The sequence below is a fragment of the Chamaea fasciata genome, unplaced genomic scaffold (assembly GCF_029207755.1).
Source record: "Chamaea fasciata isolate MVZ Bird 193981 ecotype frontalis unplaced genomic scaffold, bChaFas1.0.hap1 SCAF_794, whole genome shotgun sequence".
Lineage (NCBI taxonomy): Eukaryota > Metazoa > Chordata > Aves > Passeriformes > Sylviidae > Chamaea > Chamaea fasciata.
Genome location: NW_027094879.1, coordinates 35977 through 46892, shown reverse-complemented (window position 1 = coordinate 46892; position 10916 = coordinate 35977). Strand labels below are relative to the sequence as shown.

The window sequence follows — 10916 nt, the reverse complement described above, 5'->3', positions numbered from 1 at the left end:
GGGGGATAAAAACCCACGGGAATGATCCCGGGATTCGTGGCGTTCCTGCGGATAAACCGGCATCGGGGCGGCACCGAGGACAAAGCAGCAATTCCACCGGGATTCCCACGGAATTCCCCAGCCCACGGCGCTCCCAAGCCGCCTCTCCCCCTCAAACCCTCCAAGCACGGCTCGGGAATTCTCCTCCCGCGGCGAGGAGCAGGAACCTCGGGAACATCCCGAATTCCCCAGCCCTGGCTGGTTTTGGGGTTTTTTTTCCGGGGGGGGGAATTTTTTTCATGTTTTCATTTTTTGAAGGTGGATTCGGAGCGGGAAACACGAGCCCAGGGCGGCGGATCCCGGGATTCGGGGACTGGGCTGGAAAACTCCGTGTTTTTCCCGCTGCTGACTCCACGGGGGGGGGAGGGGGGTTAAATCTTTGTTTTCCCGGCCTCGATCCCCGCTGGAAAAGGGTCGGGGGGGGCTGGAGCTGTTGACGTCGCTCCCGTGGCCTTTGGCTTCTCCCTCCCCTCCTCCGGGCCTCCACAGGGGCGTCCTATTATTATTATTATTATTATTATTATTAATTATTTTTTTCTTTCCTGAGGTCGGGAGGAATTAAAAACAAAAACAAGGAAAAAAGGAAAGGGCAAGGCGGTGGGGGAGGGAACGAAATCCAAAAGGAGGAGAAAGCAGGAAAAAAACGAGCAGAGAGAGAGCGGAACTACCTCGGTCGGGAGGTTTCAAGGAATGCTTTTGTTTGTAACTGTCTGAAACACAGAAAGAGAAGTCGTGAGAGGACACGGAGACGGACGGACGGACGTGGAAAAACCGGGGAGGGGGCCGGGAAGAGCAGGAGACCGGAGCGAGCCAGAGGGGGACAGCCAGGCCGGGGAGCGGCAGGACAGCAGGAAGGAGACAGAGAGGGGAGCGGCCGCGCGCGCCCCCGCCGGCGCCGGGAGGGAGCGCCGGGAACGGCGGCCGGGGCCTCGGAGCGCGCCCGGAGCCCGGAGCCCGGAGCCCGGAGCCTGGAGCCCGGAGCCCGGAGCCCGGAGCCTGGAGCCCAGAGCCCGGAGCCCGGTGTCCGGTGCTCGATGCCCGGTGTCCGGTGCCCAGTGCCCGGTGCCCGGTGCCCGGGTGTGCGGCACCCGGTGCCCCGGAGCCCGGTGTCCGGTGCTCGATGCCCGGTGTCCGGAGCCCGGTGTCCGGTGCCCGGTGCCCGGTGCGCGGTGCCCGGTGTCCGGTGCCCGGTGTCTGGCACCCGGTGCGCGGTGCCCGGTGTCTGGCACCCGGTGCGCGGTGCCCGGTGTCTGGCACCCGGTGTCCGGCGCCCGGCGCCGCTTGGGTTGGGTCTGGGGCTTTGGGTGTTTCGGTTCCCATCGCGCTCTTTCACAACCCTCGGGTCTCCCTCCCCGCAATTCCCAGCGGGAGAAGGCCGCGGCGGGGGAAGGGGCCGGGCCGAGCGGGACGGCGGCCGGCGGCCGGTGGCCGGTGGCCGGTGGCCGGTGGCGGTGCCGGGCCGCCGGGGCGCACTCACTGTCACACGCGTAGGGCTTGTCGCGGTCCTCCAGGACGGCGGCGTCCAGCTTCTTCCGAGCGCCCCCCACGCCCTTGCCCTGCGCGGAACGACGGGGTTGAGGGGGCAGGAACGGGGTTGGGGGGGGGAAAATGGGGATTTGGGGGGAAAAATGGGATTTGGGGGGGAGAAAATGGGATTTGGGGGGAGAAAATGGGGATATGGGGGGAAAAAATGGGGATATGGGGGGAAAAATGGGGTTTGGGGGAGGAAAAAATGGGATTTGGGGGAAGAAAATGGGGATTTGGGGGAGGAAAAAATGGGGATTTGGGGGGAAAAATGGGGATTTAGGGGAAAAAATGGGGATATGGGGGGAAAAATGGGGTTTGGGGGGGAAAAACTGGGATTTGGGGGGAAAATGGGGGATTTAGGGGAAAAAATGGGGTTTGGGGGGAAAACTGGGATTTGGGGGGGGAAAATGGGATTTGGGGGAATAAAACTGGGATTTTGGGGGGGAAAAATGGGATTTGGGGGGAAAACCCCAGGATTTGGGAGGAAAAAACCGGGATTTGGGAGAAAATACTGGGATTTGCGGGGGGAAAACCCGGGAAGAGGAGCAGGGGAAGGCGCGATCCCAAAGGAATTCCAGGTGAGCAGCCTGGCATCCCTAAGGAAACGCCGGCAAATTCCCCGGGAATTCCAGGTGAACCCCCGGGATCAATCCCACGGCAAAATCCTTGTTGGGAACGCGAGGGAAGGGCCCGGAGCCGCCCCCGAATCCTCGGGAAGAATCCCGGTTCTCCTGCGCGCCGTTCCCCCCCGGAATTCCCTGGAATTGCCTCACCTTGGCCCTTGCCCTTCCCCCGCCTCTTGGGCGTGTCCTCCTCGTAATCCTCGTCGTCCAAATCGTCCAGGAAATCGTCCGGCTCCAGGATCCGCTGGGGAGGAGCAGAGGGGTCAGCGGGGGGAAAACACCGGAAAAGGGGGAAAAAATGGTGGAAACACCAGGAAAAATGGGAAAAAACGGGGAAAAACGGGGAAAAATGGGGAAAAATGGGGGAAAATGGGGAAAAACAGGAAAAAGCAGGAAAAAAAAACGGGGAAAAAAACAGGAAAAAAATAGGGGAAAAAATGGGAAAAATGGGGAAAAACCAGGAAAAACGGGGGAAAAAACCAGGAAAAACGGGGGAGAAAAAGGGGAAAATGGAGAAAAAAGGGAAAACACCAAGGAAAAATGGGAAAAAAATAGCAAAACCGGGGAAAATCCGGGAAAAATAGGTAAAAAAATGGGAAAAAACAGGGAAAAAAACAGGAAAAAATGTGAAAAAAAGGGAAAACATGGGGAAAACAGGGAAAAACGGGGAGGGAGGCAGGAGGAACCACGGCCAGATCCATCCCAGAGGAGGCACGGAAAGGTCTCCGCGGATGGATAAGGAATTTGGGATGTTCCATGGAGGTTTTCCTGGATGGATCAGGAATTTGGGATGTTCCATGGAGGTTCTCATGGATGGATCAGGAATTTGGGATGTTCCATGGAGGTTTTCCTGGATGGATAAGGAATTTGGGATGTTCCATGGAGGTTCTCATGGATGGATAAGGAATCTGGGATGTTCCATGGAGGTTTCCTGGATGGATCAGGAATTTGGGATGTTCCATGGAGGTTCTCATGGATGGATAAGGAATCTGGGATGTTCCATGGAGGTTTCCTGGATGGATAAGGAATTTGGGATGTTCCATGGAGGTTCTCATGGATGGATAAGGAATTTGGGATGTTCCATGGAGGTTTTCATGGATGGATAAGGAATTTGGGATGTTCCATGGAGGTTCTCATGGATGGATCAGGAATTTGGGATGTCCCATGGAGGTTTCTGGGGACGAACAGGGAATCTGGGATGTTTCATCCCCCAAGAAGCCAAGGAAGGGCCGGATTCGGCGGGAAAAGGCCGGGAGGAGGAGGGATGCAGGAAAAGGAGAAGGAATCGAGGCCGGGAAGAGATTTCCCCGCTACAAGCCACGCTGCGGGAAAAGCCCTGGAATTCTGGGAGAACGACCCCCAAACTTCCCTTTCCTTGAACTTCAGGAGCAGGAAATTCCCCTTCGCTGAACTTCTGGGCCGGAATTCCCCCCCCACGGACTTCTGGGATGAGGATCTCCCTCTTCCCAAAAATTTGGGACCAAACCCTTTTTTTCAGTCCAGAAACTCCCTTTTCCCAAATTTCTCCCCAGGCCAAAAAAAATCCCCGAATTTTGGCTCCAGAACCTCCCCAGGGGCCGGAATTCTCCCGTTCCCTCTCCCCACCATCCCAAACCCTAAACCCCACGTCCGGAGTGGGAAAAGTCCGAGTTTTGTGCCCCAAAATTCCCGGTTCCCATCCTGGAATTCCTGGTTCCGTCCCGGAATTCCCAATTTCCCGGTTGGGACTTCCTATTTCCTATCCCAGAATTCCCAGTTCCTGGTTGGAATTCCCAGTTCCTGGTGCAGAATTCCCAGTTGCCATCCCAGAATTCCTGGTTCCCAGTGTGGAATTCCCAGTTCCTGGTGCAGAATTCCCGTCTCCCAGCCCGGAATTCCCGTCTCCCACCCCGGAATTCCCCGGCTGCACCTTCCGCGCGCGGGCTGTTGGTGACCGGGAACTCGCCCAGGCTGTCGTCGTCCACGCGCGGGTCGGGCAGCGGACGCTTCTCCAGAGGATCCGTCCGGAGCAGCGCCTCCAGGCTGCTCCCGTCCTGGGCCAGCAGCCCCTCCTTCTTCAGCGTCTGCTCCGCGTCTGGGAAGGGCACCAAGGTGGGAAAAAACCGGGAGAAACGGGGGGAAAACGGGGGAAAACGGGAAAAAACGGGGGGGAAACAGGGGAAAAACGGGGAAAAAAATGGGGGGAAAAACAGGGAAAAAACAGGGAAAAAACGGGGGGAAAAACAGGGCAAAAACGGGGAAAAACGGGGAAAAACGGGGAAAAATGGGGGAAAAACGGGGGAAAAAAGGGGAAAAATGGGGGAAAAAACGGGGGGAAAAACGGGGGAAAAAACGGGGAAAAAATGGGGGGAAAACGGGGGAAAAACGGGGGAAAAACGGGGGAAAAAGGGGGAAAAACGGGGAAAAACGGGGAAAAACGGGGAAAAAAATGGGGGAAAAATGGGAGGGAAAAACGGGGAAAAAATGGGGAAAAACGGGGAAAAATGGGGGAAAAACGGGGGAAAAACGGGGAAAAAATGGGGAAAAAGGGGGGAAAAATGGGGGAAAAACGGGGAAAAAATGGGGGAAAAACAGGGAAAAAACAGGGAAAAAAACGGGGGGAAAACAGGGCAAAAACGGGGAAAAACGGGGAAAAAATGGGGGAAAAACGGGGAAAAAAGGGGAAAAATGGGGGAAAAAACGGGGGAAAAACGGGGGAAAAAAACAGGGAAAAAATGGGGGGAAAACGGGGGAAAAACGGGGGAAAAACGGGGGAAAAAGGGGGGAAAACGGGGAAAAACGGGGAAAAACGGGGAAAAACGGGGAAAAAATGGGGGAAAAATTGGGGGAAAAAACGGGGAAAAAATGGGGAAAAGGGGAAAAATGGGGGAAAAACGGGGGAAAAAACGGGGAAAAAATGGGGAAAAAGGGGGAAAAATGGGGGAAAAACGGGGGGAAAAACGGGGGAAAAAACAGGGAAAAAACGGGGGGAAAACGGGGGAAAAACGGGGAAAAACAGGGAAAAAATGGGGGAAAAAAAGGGGGAAAAACGGGGGAAAAACGGGGGAAAACGGGAAAAAACAGGGAAAAAACGGGGGGAAAACGGGGGGAAAAACGGGGGAAAAACGGGGAAAAAATGGGGGAAAAAGGGGGGAAAAAGGGGGGAAAAACGGGGGAAAAATGGGGGGAAAAACGGGGGAAAAAACAGGGAAAAAACAGGAAAAATGGGAAAAAACCGGGGGAAAAAACAGGGAAAAAACAGGGGGAAAATGGGGGGAAAATGGGGAAAAATAGTAAAAAATGAGGGAAAATGGGAAAAAATGGGGAGAAAATGGGGGAAAAGATGGGGAAAAAGGGCGAAAAAAGAGGAAAAACCAGGGGAACATGGGGAAAAAATGGGAGAAGATGGGGAAAATGGGGAAAAATGGGAGGAAAATGGGAAAAAATGGGAGAAGATGGGGGAAAAAGGGCGAAAAAATAGGAAAAAATGGGAAAACATAGGGGAAAATGGGGGGAAAAACGGGAAAAAAATGGGGAAAAAAAAAGGAGAAAAAGGGGGAAAGATGGGGCAAAACCCGGAGCAAGCGGGGGAAAAGCCAGGAGAAAGGCGGGCGGGAATTACCGGGTTTGATGGAGGGGAAGGAGAGCCGCGGGTCCTCGGGGGGGTGGGCGCGGCGTTTCTTGCGCCAGCGCCGCCGGGGTACGAGTAGAGCTGCCGGCGGCCAGACCTGCGGAAGAAACGCCGGGAAGTGGCCCCGAAATCCGGCCTGGAAAATCGCCGGCGCTGACAGAACATTCCCGAGCTCTCCGGAGCAGCCCAGGCCACCCCGGGCCCCGTCGCCTCCCCGCCTTCCCCCGTCGTTCGTTTTTTCCTGACGTTTATTTTTTTCCTGACGTTTATTTCCCCGGCGTTCTCCCGGCGTTCCCCCGTTTTTATCCCCGGCGTTTCCCCCGGTGTTTTCCCGTCGTTCCCGCGGCGTTTCCCTGGTCTTCTCCTCCTTTGTTCCCTGTTATTTCCCCATTATTCCCCTCCCATCTTTTCCTCATCGTTTCCCCGTCGTTTCCCATCATTCTCCCATAACTTCCGCGTTGTTTCCCGTCGTTATTTCCCTGTTCTCCTCCCATCTTTTCCCCACTGTTTCCCATAATTTCCTCATTGTTTCCCATAATTTCCTCATTGTTTCCCATAATTTCCTCCCGTTCTCCCGTTTTTTCCTCGCGGTCTCCCATCTTTTCCTCATTGTTTCCCCCCGTTTCCCCCCCGCTCTCCTGTCCTTTCCCGGCGTTTTCCCGGCGTTTTCCCGGCGTTTTCCCGGCCGTACCGGGCCCGCGGTGCCGTTTCTCCATCCAGATGTAGCAGTTGCTCTGGGCCACGCCGGTCTGGGAGTCGAGGAAGGGCAGGCGGACGCTGCGCTCGGCGCACAGCCGCGCGTTGTAGCTGTGGCACTGCTCCATGGCGTCCCGGTAGTACTGCTCGCCCAGCCTGCGGACGGCACGGGTCACGGCCGGGAAAAACGCCGGGAATGGGGCCGGGAATGGCAGGATTGGCACGGGGAATGGCACGGGGAATGGCGCGGGGAACGGCACGGGGAATGGCACAGGGAATGGCAGGATTGGCACGGGGAATGGCACGGGGAATGGCACGGGGAATGGCACGGGGAATGGCATGGGGAATGGCAGGATGGGCACCAGGAATGGCACAGGGAATGGCAGGATTGGCACTGGGAATGTGGGAATGGCACAGGGACTGGCACAGGGAATGGCACAGGGAATGGCAGGATTGGCACAGGGAATGGCAGGATTGGCACAGGGAATGGCACAGGGAATGGCAGGATTGGCACAGGGAATGGGGGCCCAACAGGGATCGCGGCCCAGCACTGGGAATGTGGGAATGAGGAACCGTGCCTCAGGGAAGTCAGGGACACCAGTGGAGTGTCAGGGATACAACTGGAGAGCCTCAGGGATAAAATCCTGGTGAATATCGGGATCAACCCGGAAACCCTCCGGGACACGACCGCAGAAAGTCAGGAAAACACAGGGAAACGCAGGGAAACGCAGGGAAACACAGGGAAACGCAGGGAAAAACAGGGAAACGCAGGGAAAAACAGGGAAACGCAGGGAAACGCAGGGAAACACAGGGAAAAACAGGGAAACGCAGGGAAACGCAGGGAAATGCAGGGAAACACAGGGAAAAACAGGGAAACGCAGGGAAACACAGGGGAACACAGGGAAATACAGGGAAACACAGGGAAAAAACATAGGGATAGACAGGGAAACACAGGGATAGACAGGAATGTAGAAGGGAACACAGGAACACGTAGGAATGCACAGGGATATACGAGGATTTGGAAGGAAACCCGAGGATTTAGAGGGAACCCCGGGGAAGGCTCCCCCAGCTCGGCCTCTTCAGGACTTTCGCTGGGATGCACCGGGAAGCAGAGCGGGAACGGACAGGGAAGAACAGGGGATGTCCGGGGATTTTGGGGATATCCTGGGATACCGGGGATATCCTGGGATACTGGGGGATGTCTGGGGATACTGGGGATATCCGGGATACGGGGGCTATCCTGGGATACCGGGGGCTATCCTGGGATACGGGGGCTATCCCGGGATACCGGGGGCTATCCTGGGATACGGGGGCTATCCTGGGATACTGGGGATATCCGGGATACGGGGGCTATCCTGGGATACCGGGGGCTATCCTGGGATACGGGGGCTATCCCGGGATACCGGGGGCTATCCCGGGATACGGGGGCTATCCCGGGATACGGGGGCTATCCCGGGATACGGGGGCTATCCCGGGATACGGGGGCTATCCCGGGATACCGGGGGCTATCCCGGGATACCGGGGCCGTCCGGGGCTGCAGAGCCCCCCCCGGCCGTGTCGGGCCGCCTGCCCCGTCCTTGGCCTCCCCAGGACGCTCGCGCCCGGGCGCGCAGGGACCCACGGAGGGCCGGGGACGCCACACCGGGAATTCTCCGCCTTCCCAGGACCAGCCCTCCCTCTGCCCCCTCCGGGACCTTCCCAGGGCCGGAGCCCCGCAGCCGCGGCGCTCGCCGCCCCAAGACCCCCGCGGTCCTCCCGGCTCTGTGGGGAGGATTTCAGGGTCTCCTCGCCCCCCCCAGCAAAGTTGACCCCGAACAATGCGCGCGTGTGCGCGCCCCCCCCTCCCCCCCCACCCGCTTGGTCCCGCCCGGCGCGGGGGGGGGGGGGCGCCGCTTCCCGCCGCCGGCCGGGCCGCACCACTCCCGCCCCGCGGGGGGGGCCGGGCTCCGGGGGGGGGGGGGGACACCCGCACTCACAGCTTGACCACATTCTGAACCACCGCCGCCATCTTGGCTCCGCCGCCGGGGCGCCGCGGGGCGCGTGCGCGGAGGGAGGGGCGCGCGCAGGGAGGAGGAGGAGGAGGAAGGAGAGGGATGGAGGGAGGAGGAGGAGGAAGGAGAGGGATGGAGGGAGGAGGAGGGAGAGGGAAGGGCGGCGGAAAGGAGAGGCCGAGGGAGAGGGAGCGAAAGGGGCAGCGCGGAGTCCTCCCGGCCGCTGCGCGGCGCTGTGCGCGCCGGGAAAAGGCGGGAAAAGGGGGAGCGGGGCCGCCAAGCGCTGAGGGGGGAAAAAGGGCGGGAAAAGGATCTGAGGGGGAAAATGGCGGAGGAAGGTGAGGGGAGAAAGGGAGGGGATGGGGAGGAAGGAGGGAGGGAGGAAGAGGGGGGATCTGGGGGAGAGTAAAGGGGGGAGAGAGGAGGGAGACGGAGGGGGGAAATGGAGGGGGCAGAGTGAGGGGGGAAATGAAGGGAGAATGAGTGACAGGATGGGGGAGAACGGAGGAAAAAATGGGAGAGAAGAAGGCGGGAGAGCGAGGGGGAAAGGGACGGAAAGTGAGGGGGAAATGGGCGGAAAGTGAGGGGGAAATGGAAATTGAGGGGGAAATGGAAAGTGAGGGGGAAATGGACGGAAAGTGAGGGGGAAAGCGATGGCAGAGATGAGGGGTTCTATCCCGGAAAAAGAAGCCTCGAGAGACCCCACTGCTCCACAGAATTCCCTGGAAAGAGGCTGGGGCTGGGATCCCTTGTCCCGACGGATAAAACGAGAGGAAACAGCCTCGAGTTGCAGCCGGGGAGGTTTATCGAGGAAAGTTCCCTCGTGGAAAGCGTCGTGCCGCCCTGGCACGGGCTGCTCGGGGATGTGCTGGAGCTGCTGTCCTGGAATTATCCTGAAAAAAAGCCGGGACGTGGCCCGCGGGGACACGGTTCAGTGGTGACCCGGTGGTGCTGGTTGGATCTGATGAGCCCAAAGGTCGTGTTCACCCTCAGCCCTTCCATGGAGAGGGGCGAGGAGAGGGAGAACGGAGAGGGAAAGAAATGGGGAAGGGGCTGAGGGAAATGGGGAAGGGGCGGAGGGAAATGGGGAAGGGGCGGAGGAGGTTTGGGGGGATAAAAGGGAAAGGCGTGAGGGCTGGGAGGGAAGTGAGGGATAAACGAGGGCCAGGAGAGGATGGCGTCGGGGGGAAGCGGGGATGGATCCCGCAGACCTGAAATCTCCGATTCCCCGTGTCTCTTTGCGGTCTCAACCAAACCCAGCCACCCCTCAAGGCTCTTCATCCCTCTAAAAACTCCTGCCCCAAAAAGAATTCCCCGTTTTTGGAGCTCTTTTCCCCAAACCTGAATTAACCGAGTACGCTCAAACAGATCACCCACGGCGAGCGTGGTTTGACCTCGGCTTCCAGGTGAGTTCCTCGCTTCCAGGTCACTTCACTTTTCTCCTCCTGACTTCCACATCCCGCCTCTGGCGGTTTTGGTTTTTGGGTTTTTTTCCCTTTTTGCTGGGAATTTGCCTTTTTTCCCCCCCCTCAAGGTCACCCCCCTGGTCAAACCTTCCTCCTTCCCTCCTCCTCCTCCTCCTCCTGGTGGTAATCCCAGGCCGGCTGGTCACAGCCCGAGCGGGGGCGTGGGCGCCGTTAATCCCCTGCCCGGAAATCCCGGGATAACGAGGAACTTGGGAGGGGTTAATTAATGATTCCAGCCTCGATCGATCCCGGAATAAACTCCCCAGAAAGGGAGGGAAGGAGGGGAGCGGGCGCTGAGTCACGGTGACTCGAATTCTTGGAACTGGGAGGAAAATCGGGTTGGCAGTTTTCGCATAACTCGTTAATTCGGGGAGGGATTAATTAGGGGAGGAGCGGAAAGGGATCCCAAATGATTTATTAATGATTAAAGGTTAATTGAGGAACTTGGTTTGGGGTTGTTTTTTTTTTTTTTGCTGATGAGATTGGGGGGAAAAAAAAAACCATTTCAGGGATAAAGTGACAGTGGGGATGATTTCAGCGGGAAGCACGGTAATTTTGGGGATAATTTCAAGGGTTTAGAGCAAATGTGGTCTGAGAGGGGAGGGAGGGAGGGAAGAGGAGAGGAGGAGAGGGGTGAGAAAAGGAAAAATCACCTTTTCATGGTTAAAAAAAAACCCCACCCCAAAACCTGGCAAATTAAAGGAGCTTTTCCAGGACTGGAGCAGAGGGGGATGAGTTGGGGGAGGACAGAAATGAGGTCCCAAATTAAAGCTGGAACATCCCAGAATCCAGTCCGGGGCTGTGGAAGGGGAAAAAAAAACTGGGGGAGAAAAGGGACAAAACTGGGGGAGGAAAGGGACAAAATTGGGGGAGAAAAGGGACAAAATTGGGGGAGAAAAGGGACAAAACTGGGGGAGAAAAGGGACAAACCTGGGGGAGAAAAGGGACAAAATTGGGGGAAAAA

At 57.6% G+C, this 10916-nt stretch overlaps 1 protein-coding gene across 1 annotated transcript; it reads right to left on the bottom strand.

Annotated features, from left to right (window-relative positions):
- Window positions 1–4114: 4114 nt before the first annotated feature.
- On the bottom strand, window positions 4115–9269 carry LOC136305927 (zinc finger protein ubi-d4-like; the record flags this gene model as incomplete). Its single annotated transcript, XM_066209251.1, has 4 exons — window positions 8472–9269; window positions 6464–6651; window positions 5791–5880; window positions 4115–4263 (listed from the first exon to the last, which is right to left on the bottom strand). Coding segments are annotated over exons 1-4 (459 nt in total), but the record flags the coding sequence as incomplete, so codon positions are not given.
- Window positions 9270–10916: the final 1647 nt, after the last annotated feature.